Here is a 15,475-nt window from a genome sequence, read left to right as displayed (position 1 = left end):
TCATAGCAGAGAGCTGGACTGCAATCAAGGCATAAATACAACTGAAGCCAGTGTAATGCTTAACTTTTGGAACTGAAGTACAAACACAGAAGGAAAGTAAATTTATGAACTGTTCTCACTGCTGCGGGGATCACTGCTTCACTAACACGGTCATGTAGGCATCTGGAGCTGCAAAATTCACGTACCAACAGCAGAAACAGATGACATCAAACCATCACTTAAAGCTGGAATTTAAAACCATAGAAATAATTCAACATTTTCTAAAGCTTTCGTCCAGATTAAATCAAAAGGTAAACAAACGCTTCATTCCCCTGCAGAAAGCTAGAAGAAATTAATCTGGGCTCTGGGATTAATTGAAAGCACAAGCGAAATGAAATTAATGAACTTCTAGTCAGTGAACCTTCAATATTTGCTTCACTTGTTACATCATCTGCTTTGAATGAATGTTTGTGTTGCCCCCGACTTCATAAGGTGAAGCCTTAACTCCCCCCAAGATGATGGACTTCTAGTTTTTGGGACCCCACACACAGCCTTCATTATTTCTCCTTTCTTCACCAAAAGAAGTATCAGGTATCACGAGCTACAGAAGAAAATGAGGCGGCACTCTAATATTTCATTTGTAAAAGGGATAGGACCTTTTCCACAGTTTCCCTTCTTCGCTGACAAGCATCGATCCCAGAACCAGGATGGGCACACAGGTGGGGTGACAGCCTGGAGCACAGGTAAGCCTGACGTTTGCTACGTTAGCTTAACTCTTACAGAGCAGTTTTGCCCTTCTCAAAAGAAAGGCAATTTAATTTAATTAGCACTACTGCTCACTTAATATTTTTTAATATTTCAGCGAGAGCATGTTCTTTTGACGACACTGATGAAAAACCTAGATATGCCAGGATGAGGATTCACACCCCACAATTAAGGGAGCCAAAAAAGAGCATCTCCCCCTCACAATGAGACCAGCACCCCAAGGACCCTAAGGGCCCCTTGGAGTTTCATAACTTGAATGAAAACCCAAGTAGAAACCCAAAATTACATTAAAAGATAGATATTAAAAGATATTAAAATATCTTCTACTCCTTTACCTCCATCACTGTTTTAAAATTACAGAATGGATTATTTATTGCAAAAAAGTAAATATTATGAGTGTGTATAAACTAAAACAGCAAAATATCTGCTCTCCCTTCATTCTAATCCTATTTACATGACCTTGGGTTACCAGTTTGGACGCTATCCTCCTAGGCTTTTCTATGGAAAGATTTAGATAGATAGAGCACATATGTGTAAACCAACGTGGATGTTTTCCCCCACGAATAGTATGTCATGGACACATCCCTGCCCACCACCTCTAGCTCCCACAGCTTCTCAGGGTCACACAGTGTCCGCTGTGTGCACGCACATGATTAACGTTAAGTATTCTACTGTGCGCAGGTATTTAAGTTACTGTTAGGGTCTTACAACTACAACTACAAAATGTGTGTCCCTGTGTACATCTCTGTGCACCTGCCTACTTCCATAAAGCACATTATATAGTGCTTCCTTCCACAGCAAGCTGCGGCCTCGGTAGGTCCGGGGAGATCTGAAGGGGACCCTTCATTCAGAATTAAAGGGACTTGCCTTTAGGTGCACAAACTCGGACCATCAATCTACTGACTCATTTTATGCTTTGTGACAGTGCCCCTCCCACAGCTTGGCCCAAGAAGGCTTTGAAAGTCCATTACCAACCCAGACACTGAATTAGCTAGGAAAAGGGTTTTCAGGCCAAAGAGGCAGCAAGCCGGAGGAGGGAGAAGCCAGAGAAGGGAAAGACGGACACAGACAGGGCAACACAGCACGAGGCTGGCCCTGCCCTCCTGTCGTGGGAGTGTTTCTCAGCATCCGGGGGAGCGGGCTTTCTGGAAAGGCCTGGACACGGGCCCAAAGCTCACGGCAGCTTTATGTTTGCTTGTCAGTCCTGGAGAGAAATTTTCTGTTCTTGATAAACTAAGAAGTAGTTAAAATGTGAGACGTGTAACATTTCTAAAAGGAAAGGAGCATCACAAAATCATGACAGAGACAACAGGATTGCTGGCCAACGGCTCTTCTATCCTCCCCTTCCTGGCTCCCCTCCTAACATCTAACTTACATCCGAACCAGAACTGCTTTGTTGGAAAGATGTAACGAACCTTGATAATGAAGGGAAAGCCTAGTTTACAGTCACAAACTTACAACGAAGGTGTGACTGTTAAACCCAAGATGCTTCTTGGCTCTGTTCACAGAACAAGAAAGGTGGCTAGTGAAGGAAAACCTGGTCCCCATCCTGGCCGTGCCACTCGTGACCCACGGGAGCCGACGGGTCACTTAGCTCCACTGACCCTTATCTGGAGAAGGGACACAATACCGCCTGCCTTCGTCTACCTGACACCGATCAGCTGAATTTCAAGTGACACCCTGTCAATAAGGACATTGGGATACCTGGGGAGAAACATAACTGTTAGCCGACTTAAAACTACTTGCCACAAGTCACAGAATGAAGGGATTGAAAAGGGTATGGCTCCGTGAAAAGCAATCAGCACTCGGGAAAAACTCAGAGAAACTGCCACCCGTAATAGACAGAATGGCACAGAATACAAGCCATGCCGCTACAGCAGATCTCACACACACACACACACACACACACACACACACAGACACACACAGAAACACAGACACACACACACACACACACAGACACACACAGAAACACAGACACACACACACACACAGGCACACACAGACACACACAGGCACACACAGACACACACACACACACACACACACACAGAAACACAGACACACACACACAGACACACACACAGACACACACAGAAACACAGACACACACACACAGAAGCACACACACACACACAGGCACACACAGACACACACACACACACACACACACACACACACACACAGCCCTGACGCATCCTCCTCAGGACAGGCCAATTCAGAAACATCAAAGTGTAATCTGAACTACAAGACATGCTTCTGGAATGATCTGCGAAGACGGAAGAAATAATTTCAGAAGCAAAATGGAAAGACTCAGACTGTGATATAATCTAAACTCAGAAAGGGGAAAAACCAGCATGTGGCCTCCTGAATTTCCAAAGTCATCTTTGGTCGGTTACAGAGCAAAACTCCTCCGTCCCAAGGGGAAGTGTGGATCTGAGGAAGCACGGTGAGGAGTGGCCAGGGTGGGGCCCAAATCTGAGAGCTGAGGGGACAAGCAGGGTTGCTTTTTCTACCACAGGCATTCTCAACAAGACGCAAACCCTTGGAGTGCACTGCTCCTTTCCCAGCCTGCAGTGGTGTGGGAAGGAAGGCATGCCCAGACCTGGAGGCGGTTTCTAAGACTTTTTCTTCTAGTAAAACAGATTCCTGAAGAAAACCAATTCACAGATCAAACCAATATTTATTGAGTGCCCATTATTTTCCATATTCACAAAAACTACTTACGTGGTGAATGTCACAATAGGGGAGTCTAGGGTCCCACAGAAAGATTTACCTTCAGAGAGAATGAACCTGGCCAGGGCTCCAGGGAGGACCCCTCCAGGGAAATAGTGTTAAAGCTGAGATCTCAAAGGTAAGGGAGAGTTAGTGGGGTGAAGACTCTGGGGAAACAGCATAAGCAAAGGTCCTGAGGTGGGAGAGAGCACAATGCTCGCAAGCGATGGAAAGAAGAGCTGCTTAAGGAATAGGAAAAGAGGGAGGAATGCAGCATAATGAGATTTGCTGGCCAAACTGAAATCACACTTAATAATACCTGGTTGGAAGATATTAGACAGATGTCCTAGCTGAGAGGTACAGAGAAATAGCTCAGAATTTCTAGTCACTCTCGGGGCCCTTCAGGCATGCAATGCAGAGTAAGAGGGCTCACTGAGAAGGGCTTTAGGCTGCTATTATGCTCAAACCACAGATTTTTAATGCATACATGGATTTTAAGGTAAATGCATTAAATCATATTACAATCAGTCCCATAGGTAGTAAAATTCTCCAGAATTGGTAAAAGGTTTAATAAAAAAATTTCTACGTAAGAAGTTATCTCTCCCATGATGCATAGCTTCCAGGCCAAGAAACAGGATTACCATGACAAAAAAGAATAACTCTGTCCATTTAGAGCTCCTTTCCGGCCCCAGAAATCTGAGATAATAATTTATTGTTACTCAATCGTCAGCAGAAGATAAGACATGGAAACATTTTTTAAAAGCAGCAAAATATTTTTCTATTTTAGGATATTCTCCAAGGATTAGCTCTTTCCCTGATGTGGATAATGAAAAGGTAAGATCTATGCAGAAGGTGGCCTTTGAAGCAGTGTTGCCCGGGACACTGCCAAGCCCTTCGGGTGGGAGCCACTGCTCTCTGCCCTTCAGGGAAAGAAAGCAAAGCAACCTTGACCCTGACTCCGAGCCAGACCCTCCACCTTGTTCTCCTAGTCACAGAACAGTCTTCTTCTGTTCCAGGGAAGGCTGCCAGTTACAGGCTGCCTCTGAGACTCCCAGCTAGATGGTTTTCCTGATGAGAAAGAACAAAGGAAGGTACAGAGATTTCCCACCCTCCCCCCTGGTTGTTTTTTTTTTTTTTTTTTTTTTCTGAAAAAGCATGGAAACATTATTATCCAGGCTCGTCAAGGTTATCTCGCAATGTTTTCTTGTAAATTTTGGTACTAACGGTGATTAGAACACTGGGAGGGAAAGAAAAAGAAGAGTCAATAAGAGAGACCCAGGGGTATGAACACAACGAAGCCAGAGTCAGGGAGAAGCACAGAAGATGCGAGGGGCCACGGGGTGGGGGGAGAACAGAGGAGGCGCCAAGGCAAGGAGGAGGAAGGGGAGACCGTGATGGGCAGGACACATGGGGACACAGAGTGACTGGGGGCACGGAAGGGCCGAGGAGGGTGGGGAGAGGGACCCAAAACCAGTTCCTCAAAACCAAGAATGTTTACACATCTGTCTTTCATCCCAAACGACGTGTGCAGGCCCTGGCATCTAAAGGTAAATTTAAGAAATGGAAGAGAATTATTGTGCATAGACGTAACCCTGTATCACCAGGCCTTCCTCAGGACGTCAGCGACTGCATTCCATTAGAAGAGGAACAAAACTAGGAGGTCTCTGAAATGCCTGTTTTTCATGAGCAGTGTAGCCAGTGTAGCTAAACACGCTCTCGGGAGTCAGACTAGCCTAACCTCTCTCCACCTCAGCTTCCCCGTCTGTAAAATGGGCACAAGAAGATATCCCTCCTCACAGAGTTGGTTTGAGGCCCAAAAGGGATGACACATAGAAAGTATTTAGAACAGTCCTTAGGACATAATAAGTGCTCAAAAAAAATTAGCTATTTTCATTTTTTAAAAAAAGAACTGCCGTCTATAAGCCTAAGGACTAAAGGCAGAAGGAACGACACTTAAGCACCGGACTCTAGCTGAGAGCTGTCTCCCCCAGGGGCACGAGTTAACGATTCTGATGCTGCTACACCTGTGTGCCGGAGCTGACCAATTCAGTAAACGGAGGGCAGGTGGTGGGAGCCAGTTTTCACGCTGTGGGAGCGGAAATGTACAAGTAAGTAACGGGAGGTGGCTGGAATGGTCCATGTGGTAATGGACTAGAGTTGAAGACATCAGTAAGAACTCATATTTAACATAATACAGATACAGATGGTTATACAGAGAAATATTTATATATTTATAGATATGTATATTTACATAATTAATAATGCACATGTACGTCCTAGCCATGTCAGCTGAGGGGGCCTAAAAGAAATGATGCCCAGCCGCAATGAGCACACCTAGTGCCCAGATCTTGGTTTCTAATACCGTTCTCCAATAAAAAGGACCAGGTCTCCTTGAAGAAATGGCTGATTCTAGGACTGGGGTGGGAAATATACCAGATGAGTCTAGAACATCTTGTCATGCCACAAAGTAAGGAGGGGACACAAAGTGAGGACAAACACAATAATGGGGGCATGTCCAGGTGACAGGGGAGTCAACCCAAAGAGCTCCCAATGGCCAAAGCTGGAACAATCCGAGCAAAAAAATAAAAGTAGCGTGGCATCATATCCCACAGTATAAAAGAAAAATCCATGAGACATGGAGACAGCCTAAATGTCCATCAACAGAGGACTGGATAAAGAAGATGTGGTATATTTATGCAATGGAATACTACTCAGCCATGAAAACCGACAACATAATGCCATTTGCAGCAACATGGATGTTCCTGGAGAATGTCATTCTAAGTGAAGTAAGCCAGAAAGAGAAAGAAAAATACCATGTGAGATCGCTCATACATGGAATCTTAAAAAAACAACAACAAACAAACCAAAACAGAAATACAAAACAGAAAGAGACTCATAGACATAGAATACAAACTTATGGTTGCCAAGGAGGAGAGGGGTGGGAAGGAATAGACTGGGAGCTCAAAATCTGTAGATACTGACAGGCATATGCAGAATAGATGAACAGATTATACTGTATAGCACAGGGCAATATATACAAGATCTCGTGGTGGCTCACAGCGAAAAAGAATGTGACAATGAATATATGTATGTTCATGTAGAACTGAAAAGTTGTGCTCTACACTGGAAATTGACACAACATTGTAAACTGACTATAGCTCAATAAAATAACATTTTTAAAAAATCTATGAGTCCATACTGATGTAAATAAGCGGTTGAATAAATTAATAAATGGGGAAGACAAAACTCTCACGCAGAAGTTTTCCAAATCAACCGGGTCGATGCTTCACCCTAAAAGAGGAGGAGCAGGACTCCCCACTCGCCAAGTGTGGGCTCAGCGTAGTGACGTCCTCCCAGATGATACAATACGGAAAGGAAGGGGAGGGGAGAAGACATTTCCTGTGAAGAAACTGCAAGAAGGACAACTTCAGCCAGGTCATCAAGGCGAAACCCATCAACAGTCATAAACCGTGTTCACGTTCTGTGGCCTTGATGCCTTGGAATGAGAATGACGCGTCATCTCTGTGACGCATCTCCCAAAGCCTCAGACGTTCAGTCTGATTATAAGGAAGAATATCAAACCTAATTACGAGAAAAAGAAATCTTATAAAGGGGCATCCTAAAATACACCTGACCAGTACTCCTCAAAACTGCCCCAGCCATCGAAAACAGGAAACGTCAGAGACTGTCACAGCCAACAGGAACCTAGGGAGATACACCAACAAAATGAGCACAGTGTCCTGGATGGGGACCTGGGGCGGAAAAGGGACATGAGGTAAAAAATAAGGGAATCTGACTCAACTATGGACTTGGGTTAACAACGCACTGGTCCATTAATTGTTACAAGTGTACCATACTAATGTAAGAGGTTAGTGACGTATCAAACTGTGAAGGGAGTATGTGGGAACTCTGTATCATTTGCTCCATTTTTATATAAATCTAAAATTGTTGCTTAAAATGTCCTATGGGGAGGGAAAAAATGAACAGGAGAGTCCAACTGAAGTACTTAAAGAGAAATAGTCTCGTTTTTATCACAGAGGAAGAAGCAGAGGCCACAGCGTGTCAAGGTTAAGGCCTGGGTTAAACCCACTCTTTCATTCATTCACTGTGTGACCTTGGACGTGTTCCTTAACCGATGTCTCGGACCCTCATCTGTAAATCAGGAATAATAACACACAGCGTTATTACGAGGATGTTGAAGGCGTACACGGTGCTTCACCCAGGGACTGCTCCTACGAAGCCGTCAATGAGTGCCAGCCTCAGTATTAGAAAGAGATATTGCCACTCAGCAAAGCTGGTTTTCAGGGACCTCAATAACTCATTATTCTCCAATTACTCACAGTCTGAGAAGGGAGTTTTTATGCTATAAATAGGCCTCTAATGAAAAATTTGCTGAGGCATTCTGCAGTTTTCAGCATTGGGATGGCCTTTCTGTTGATGACGGCAGATGCTACCAGGCAGCAGGAACAGGAAGCAGGCGCTCGGGCGGACGGGCCTTCCTTCTCCTTTCCTCACATCCTGCAGCCCATCTCCTTCCCCAGGAAACAAGCCCAACTTCCACAATTCTAGCAGCTGTGTGGGGACCTGGCTTGGGGTGTTCCTTATTAACAGAGCCAGGCAAAACAGCGTGGGCTAAAGGAAATAATCCCAAATTTTAAAATCTCAGAATGCTAACCAGCTCAGCCATCCATCACCACAGTGATACTGCACCCTGGCTCTTGATGAACTTCTGTCCGCAACGCTTTGACTGTGATGCAGGCAAACGGGTGGGTGCGGAGGGGGATTCACGAGCGCTGGAGATCCCAACGCTCTTTGAAATGCAAGGACCAGGAGCAAAATGAGGAGGAGCAGCCCCGGTCCTGGAGTCTGGTGGACCTGAGGTCAAACACCAGACCTGTCACTTGACCAGCTCCTAGACCTTCGTCAAAGTGCACTACTTTTCTGAAGCCTCAGTTTACACACCTTACACCATACACACCATAAAATTACACACCACAAAATGAGGACAACAGCTTGTAGCATGTCTCTGGTGGTAAAAGCAGGTACACAATGCCCAGCGGAAAGCCCTCCGGCAAAGCAAATGCACCCCGACCTGCAGCCGGTGGTGGGGCCGGCGCCGTATGTGTCATCATTTTCCTCTTCTGCAAGGCTTCAGGACAACCAAGTGACAGTGGCTGGATGTGGTGTCTGTCTACCCTTCTCTAACACGCAGACCATCTTAAGAGATTCTCAAGTGACCAATTACTCCTCTTTCTGCATCGGTGACGGTCCGTGCTGTCTCACTCCTCCTTCAGCAGAAAAGGAACTTTTCCTTGGGAGCCTACACTCGTCCCTGAAGTGCACAACTTTGATTCAAGATTTTCAACTACTTTTAAAACTGTAATTTCTCTTTTTCATTTTGTCCAGTATGGGTGTTTTAAAGACATATCAGGCTCTTTTACGTGGCATATGATGTCTCCATTTCTTGGGTTTTACTTTTTAAAAAATGCTCCTTTCACATTTTAGCTTTCAATTCTTCTAAATTTGGAGTTGAGTTTTAAATCTGATTTTTGCTCTGTTCTTGACCCCTCTTTCTTTTCCCCGTTTTTGTTACAATCACTCAGATCGATTTCAATTGCCTTTGTAGGACATTTGAATTTGCTGGAATGAATACTGATTGCAAACTCTCTCAATGGGAGGACTTATTAAAAAAAAAAATATTTTCCACTGTGAAGTTTCCCAGATATTTAAGAATCACAGCCAACTCTCTTGAACTCATCTCCCTTTTCTTTAAATTGTTTCCAACATCTTGGATTGCTCCTATTTACACGACTCTTCACCAGTGACTAAAATCTGGTGTCGCTATTCACAACTTCTGGGAAAAGATGACAAGAATGACATTCATATTATCTGAATGTGCGCCGATTACAGTCGAATGATTTCAGCAGGTTAAAGCACTGCTGTGGTGAGGAGTGTGAGAAAACAAAACAAAGGCCCTCCAGGAGGGAAGCGATGGGGGTCAGTAACAGGAAACAGAAACGACTTCAACATTATAATAGTCATTTTAAAAAGGAATTAAAAAATGTCATTCCTGAAGAGTTTTGAACCTCTTTAAATAAAGTTATGTATATATATGATATTCTGATCTCAAATGTATTTCAGAGAATGAAGACTCCCTGTGTCAAGGCTCTGTGTGGTTCCATCCCTTCTTCACACGCTCTTTACTTCTGAACTCAACGAATGTAATAAACCAATGCTAGGGAAGGTTTCTTTTTTCCATCTGGTTCAGATTTTATTACTCTAAAGAAACAGCATCTCATCATGTAAGCATGTCAGCAGGAAAGAGGAAGAGGGCGCAGGTAGGGTGAACATGGGCAGAGGTGTTGTCTTCTGGTGTAGGAAGAGACTTTTCTGCTCTCCAAGTAGCGACCAGTTTAGGGACTACACAAATAAACTTGGCACGGCTCAGCATGGCCAGCAAGTCTAGCGCTAACATCAGAAGTCGCTGTGTGGCAGATTCCAACTTCTAGAAGCCTTGGGAGTTGAATTCCTTGCAACTAAAGGAATTCCTGGGTTTTGCCAGATGACTTTAAAGGTTCTGCTATCACACAAAGCCGGAACCGGGCATACTTGGGGCTGGAATTACAAGTGGAGTCACGGCACAACCTGATACTTTTTTGAAATTCATGAGGAACACTAGCCAGTTGTGGTCCAAGACACCAGAAACCAACCTTTCATCTTGACTGTTTCATCTGCATTTCCACGTTCTCCTTCTTTCAAGTTCTTTTATCCTCTGAAAGGCTGATTAGATCCATATTTAGAAATACAGGAAAGGCTGTTATCTTGGGACTTGGGAGCCTGTATCAAATGTAAGCCTCGCTCCATGCTTTACATCAAAAACTGAAAAGCCAAACAATTAGTTGAACATTTTTCTTGTCACAGTTGAAGCCAGTAGTGACTCCCCACCTCCATCCTGTCACCCCTGGCCTACAAAACTGAAGGCATCTGCCCTAAAACGGGATGTTTGCTTCTTAGGATGTCACTGAATTCCTGCCGCCTGTTTCCCACCTGAAATCACCAGACGACGGACTGCCAGCAAAGGAAAACAAGGGGCCTTCTGCCGTTCCTCGCCCGGCCCCGCAGCCGGTGCGCTGGCCCATCTCTTTATTTATGAGCTTAGTGAGCAGCTCTGATGTCGCGATTAGTAACAGGCTGTGTTCTTTCTTCCCTGTTTTATCAAAACTGGTTACACCGTCTTTCCAACAGAGATAAGCAGTCAAGGGCACCTCTCAGTCAGCATAATATTTGGACCACAGCTCTGTTTCCGATATTCATTTTCATTTTTAAGAAGATGAAGAGAAAGCTTAATAGATTTCATCCTGGGATATCATTGAACTTGAAAAGACCTCAGAGCACCCATGTTTCGGGTGAAGGGACTGAAACCGAGAGAAGTGAAGTGACTAGGTCACATGGCTGGGAAGTGACAGTGATGGGGGAGGAGCCCGAACCCAAAGTCTCCAGCCTCCTCACCCAGGGCCCTTCCTGTGGCGTGAGGCTGGCCCCGCGGCCACCACAGCATTTGAGTCGCCTAATGATAAGTAGGGGCATGAATAAATGAATTCCCAAGTCAGTGTGGTCCTATCTTTATGGACATTTAGATGTTCACAAAGAAAGACGGTTTTCAGTTGAGGACTGCGGCCTCATCGCCATACAGAGGGTGTCTTACCTAAGGCACTACTGACACTGAGGGTCAGGTCATTCTTGCTGCAGGGCGGAACGGGGCTGTCTCGTGAGTGGTCGCTACCCACTAGGTGCCAACAGCATCTCCCCACCAAGTTGAGGCAACCAAAGTTCTCCAGACACTGCCGATGTCCTCTGGGGGCAAAATCGCCCCTTTGAGAGCTGCCAAGTGGCCGTGTCTCCCGTACATCCATCAGCCAGCAGGCGCCTTCAGTCACTGCCACAAGTCAGAAGCCGGAGCGCTGAGACGATCAAGGACCTTTCAACTCATTATATGTGGATCGTATTCCCTAATTTCTTCCCGGAAAGACAAAGCTGTGACCCTAATCGAGTCATAGAAACGATCAGAGCTTTTGAAAAAGAGAACAAAAAGGTAATGGTGGAGTGAGATGAAAAATAATAAAAGAAGTGGGGGGAAAAACAGTAAGAAAGAGAAGAAAAGGGAATGGAAAGAAGAAAGGTCAGCAGAGAGGAGGCATCTCAGCATCCCAAGGGTCTCAGGACAGAGTGACCCATTATTAGATAAAGAGGCACATTTTCATCAAGCCTGGTTTTTTAAAAAAGGCAATGTGGTCTGAGAAAAAGGGTCAAGAACTTTCTACCAATTCATTGTGAGGCTTTACGAGAAAGGACCATTGTCCCCAGACGATGGTCCCCTCAGGGGAGTTGTTCTGTGTGAAGCTCTTTGTTAAGGCCTCAGATGCTTAAAACTGTAAAGCCCTTTAAAACAGCTTCTCCTGGAGTCTCACCCACGTTTCTGTTCCCCGGTGCACAATGAGTCTGAATGACGTTTTAGAATAGGCCTTTAAAGGAATGAGCGTGACTCTCACATCCAGGGTACAAATCAATTTTCCTTAACTGCTACTTCCCAGAAACCTGTTTAATCTCAAAACAGCCCCTGCAGAACAGGAAAGCTCCAAGTATTTTCATACTGTTACTCTCCTGGGAGCAGAACGTTCAGACGGCTAGCTGCATGGTGGGTCTAGATGTGATGCGATTCCAAAGCACGTGGGTAACAACACGCTTCTTTCTGAATCTGGTCACGGGTCAAGGTTCCATTTGACAAGCAAGCCACTCAATTTTCATAGTATCTCTTTTTTTATACATGTTTAAAGACACTTATTATAAAAAGGTTCTTTTTAAAAAGTTATTATTTCAGTACGTTTTCGTGGATAAACAAAACAAACAACAGCAACAAAACCCCTCTAATCCTACGATGCTCGAACTTTAAAATGCACGGGAACCACCTGAGGACCTGGTTTAAATGCAGACTCTAATCTAGGTCTGGGGCAGGGCCTGAGAGTCTGCATCCCTAACAAGTTCCCCGGGGATGCTGACGCAGCTGGTCCGCGGACCACACTTTGAGGAAGAAGGTTGTAAGTCCGACGTGGGACTAATCATTGACTCTAAGGAGCGTCTGCCGTACATGCTAGTGAACAGGAAGTAGGTGTGGATGAGAGGTGGGGCGCACCTGGTCGTGAAGGATTTATGGGCTAGGCAGTGGCATTTGGATTGGGCACAATAATAAAGAACTACAAATAATTAAAAAAAAAAAAAAAAAAGAAGTCTGTAAGGCTAATCCATTTCTCCAAGTCACCTATCTGAATATACTGTTTCCCTCCTGCAAAAATGTTTGTAGGGCAGACTGCCCACTGCTTACCAGGAACGTCCAAATTCTCCTGCGAGAAATTAGACCCCTCCATGGCAGCTTCAGCTCCGCTAACTGCCTTCCCCCAGCATAAACACAGAGCGGCAGCCAGCACCAGTTCTGCGTTGTTCCCCCAAATGTCACGCGCACTGCGTCTCCCTGCTTTGGTCCCACTGTTTCCTCTTCCTACCACCCAACTCTTCATCCTCCTTCACGGTCTGCTTCAAATGTCACCTCTTCCAAGAAGCCTCCCCAGACCCTCTAGGAATGAGGCATTGATTCCCTCCACTCGCCACATCTCGCACTTGGCATTCAAATATCTACACTAGTGTGTTTGGTTTTCTGGAAGGTTATGATCTAACCAATAAAATTATAAAACTACCTGACACCTAACTCAGGAGTTAAAAAGATACTCAGTTTTCTCATGTTCACATCCCCGGCTCCTGGAAAAAGCAGTCCATCGGTCAATCCTCTGAAGAGTTAAAAGTCCCGCAGGGTGACCTCCCCCTACGCTTGACCCCAAAGTGACTGTTGGCACAGGGGGTTCAAGCGCCCTGGCACATAACCCGTCTGCTCGGGAGCCGCACTCCTACAGCAGCCCGTACGCCTGCCACGTGGACGTTTGCTTCAGTGCGCCTCCGTCATTCTCATCAGCATAAACTACCTCCCATTTTTAAAAAACACGCACACAACAAAAAGACCACCCCTTGCCCTCATCGTCCACCCTATTTCTCTGCTCCCCTTTACAGCCAAGCTCCTCCGAAGAGCTGTTAAACGTGCCGTCCCCCCGCCCTCCCCTTCACCCTCCCTCGGGTCACACTTCCACCCACCGAACTGCACCTGCCAAGGGGGCCAAAGATCGAAGTGATGCAAAGGCAGCTGTCACTTCCCAGACTCCTCACCTGAAGTCTGGGCAGCTTCAGACACTGCCTGTCACTCCCTCTCCAAAACCCCTTCTTCGATGCTCTTCTGGATCACAGCTTCTTTCTTCTCTGCCCCCTTGCCTGCTCTGCTCCAGTCTCCTCTGCTCGACCCTCCACTTTCCTAACTGTCAACACTGGAGGGAACCAAGGCTCAGTCTTTGGACCCTTCCCTTCTCTTTCTACCCTTCGTCCCCAGAGGTCACATCCAGCCCCACAGCTTTAAACACCACGTATAAACTAAGGATGCCCAAATGTACACCTCCAGTCCGGACTTCTCCCTGGAATCCAGACGCACCCAATTACTTCAAAATTAACACATCGCAGGAGAAATTGTTGACACAGGCTCTCCGCCACACCTGCTCCTCCCACAAGACTCTTACCTCGTGAAGCCGAGGTTCTGTTGTCAGATGCTCACACCGCAACTCTTGGAGGCATCCTTGCCTCCTCCTCCTCTCATATGCCCCATCCACTCCGTCAGAGCCTCCTGTCAGCAACACCTCCAAGCCGTTACTGTCGCCATGATGATGGCGACGACTCCTGTTACCACTACCTGTCGCCATGATGATGGCGACGACTCCTGTTACCACTCAAGTCCACGCTGCCATCAGCCCTTGCCTGGACCATGAAAGGGTCCTAACCGGGCTCTGTGCTGCCCCTCGGCTCCCACTCTCAATGTCATGGTCTGTTCTCCACACAGAGCCAGAGGAAGCCTTTTCAATATAAATCGGGCCACAGCACTGTTCTCCAAAAACCTTGTAAGTGCTTATCTTCCTCAGAATAAAATTCAACATCCTTCCCCAGGCCTTCGAGTCCCCACACGACACGGGTCCCCAGTGCCCACAGATCCCGTGCCCGGGCACACGCTGCCTCGCCTGCTCTGCTGCGGCCTCACTGCCCTCTCCTCTGTTTCTCGAGCACGGCGCCTGCCCAGAGCCTCTCCCACGTCCTCCCTGCTGGACACGCACCAGGCCTGGCCTGTGCTGCCCTCAGCTCGTGCTCCAGCAGCTCCGTTGCTGACATCCTATGTTAGCCAGCCTCCCCACTGCGATCCAGCCCCCCTGCCTGCTTCATGCCTTTTTGCGTGGATTTCAGTCTCTCTCTGCTGAAATATAAATGTTGTAAGAGCCAGGATTTATTTATTTTGTTCACAGCTTAGCCCTTAGCACTGGGCCTGGCAAACAGTAGGTGCCCAATACATTTTTACTGAGTGAATAAATGAATATCGTTAGATAGTCAAAAAATAGTTCTATGACTTTACATATTGTGGGAAAAAAGCCATGGCGATGTTCCAAAGGAATTTAAGAACTCTACTAAATGACATTCTTTTAAGACAATAAGCCACACTGAGCGCTCGCAGGGCCGAGAAGAGGCAGACTCACTTCCTGATCACCGTCTTCGACTCCGATGAACTGTGGCCTCCATCGTCTTCACAGCTTGGGCTTGTCAGGTTTCCGTACCTTCACAGAGAAAAGCAAGTGAACAAAAAAATCAGTCAACAGTGTTGGAAATAGAACAGTGTCTATTCATTCCAATCACAAGATAACAGCTACACTTTTCAGGAATAATTAAGGAAAGTAACATTTATAAAATAGCATCAAAAAATGGTACTGCACATATGCAGTGGTCACTGTTTCCAAGAACGTTTAGAGCTTTAGCTTTTGAAACTTACATAGTTATCAAAGGAATGTAAATTTAAAAATATATCTGCAGTAAATAAAAAAAAAAG

The 15,475-nt window shown here is 45.8% G+C and overlaps 1 protein-coding gene across 3 annotated transcripts in view; it reads right to left on the bottom strand.

Moving 5' to 3' along the window:
* RGL1 (ral guanine nucleotide dissociation stimulator like 1) overlaps positions 1 to 15,475 on the bottom strand; it is a 257,819-nt gene that overhangs the window by 43,521 nt on the left and 198,823 nt on the right. For all 3 annotated transcript variants that reach the window (XM_074349938.1, XM_074349937.1, XM_074349936.1), the window contains one exon: positions 15,129 to 15,206. In XM_074349938.1, the coding sequence (XP_074206039.1) occupies positions 15,129 to 15,206 (78 nt within the window). The remainder of the gene's footprint in view (positions 1 to 15,128; positions 15,207 to 15,475) is intronic.

Source organism: Camelus bactrianus, chromosome 21 (assembly GCF_048773025.1).
Source record: "Camelus bactrianus isolate YW-2024 breed Bactrian camel chromosome 21, ASM4877302v1, whole genome shotgun sequence".
Lineage (NCBI taxonomy): Eukaryota > Metazoa > Chordata > Mammalia > Artiodactyla > Camelidae > Camelus > Camelus bactrianus.
The sequence above is the reverse complement of the archived record's forward strand: the minus strand, read 5'-3'. Positions and strand labels throughout refer to the sequence as shown.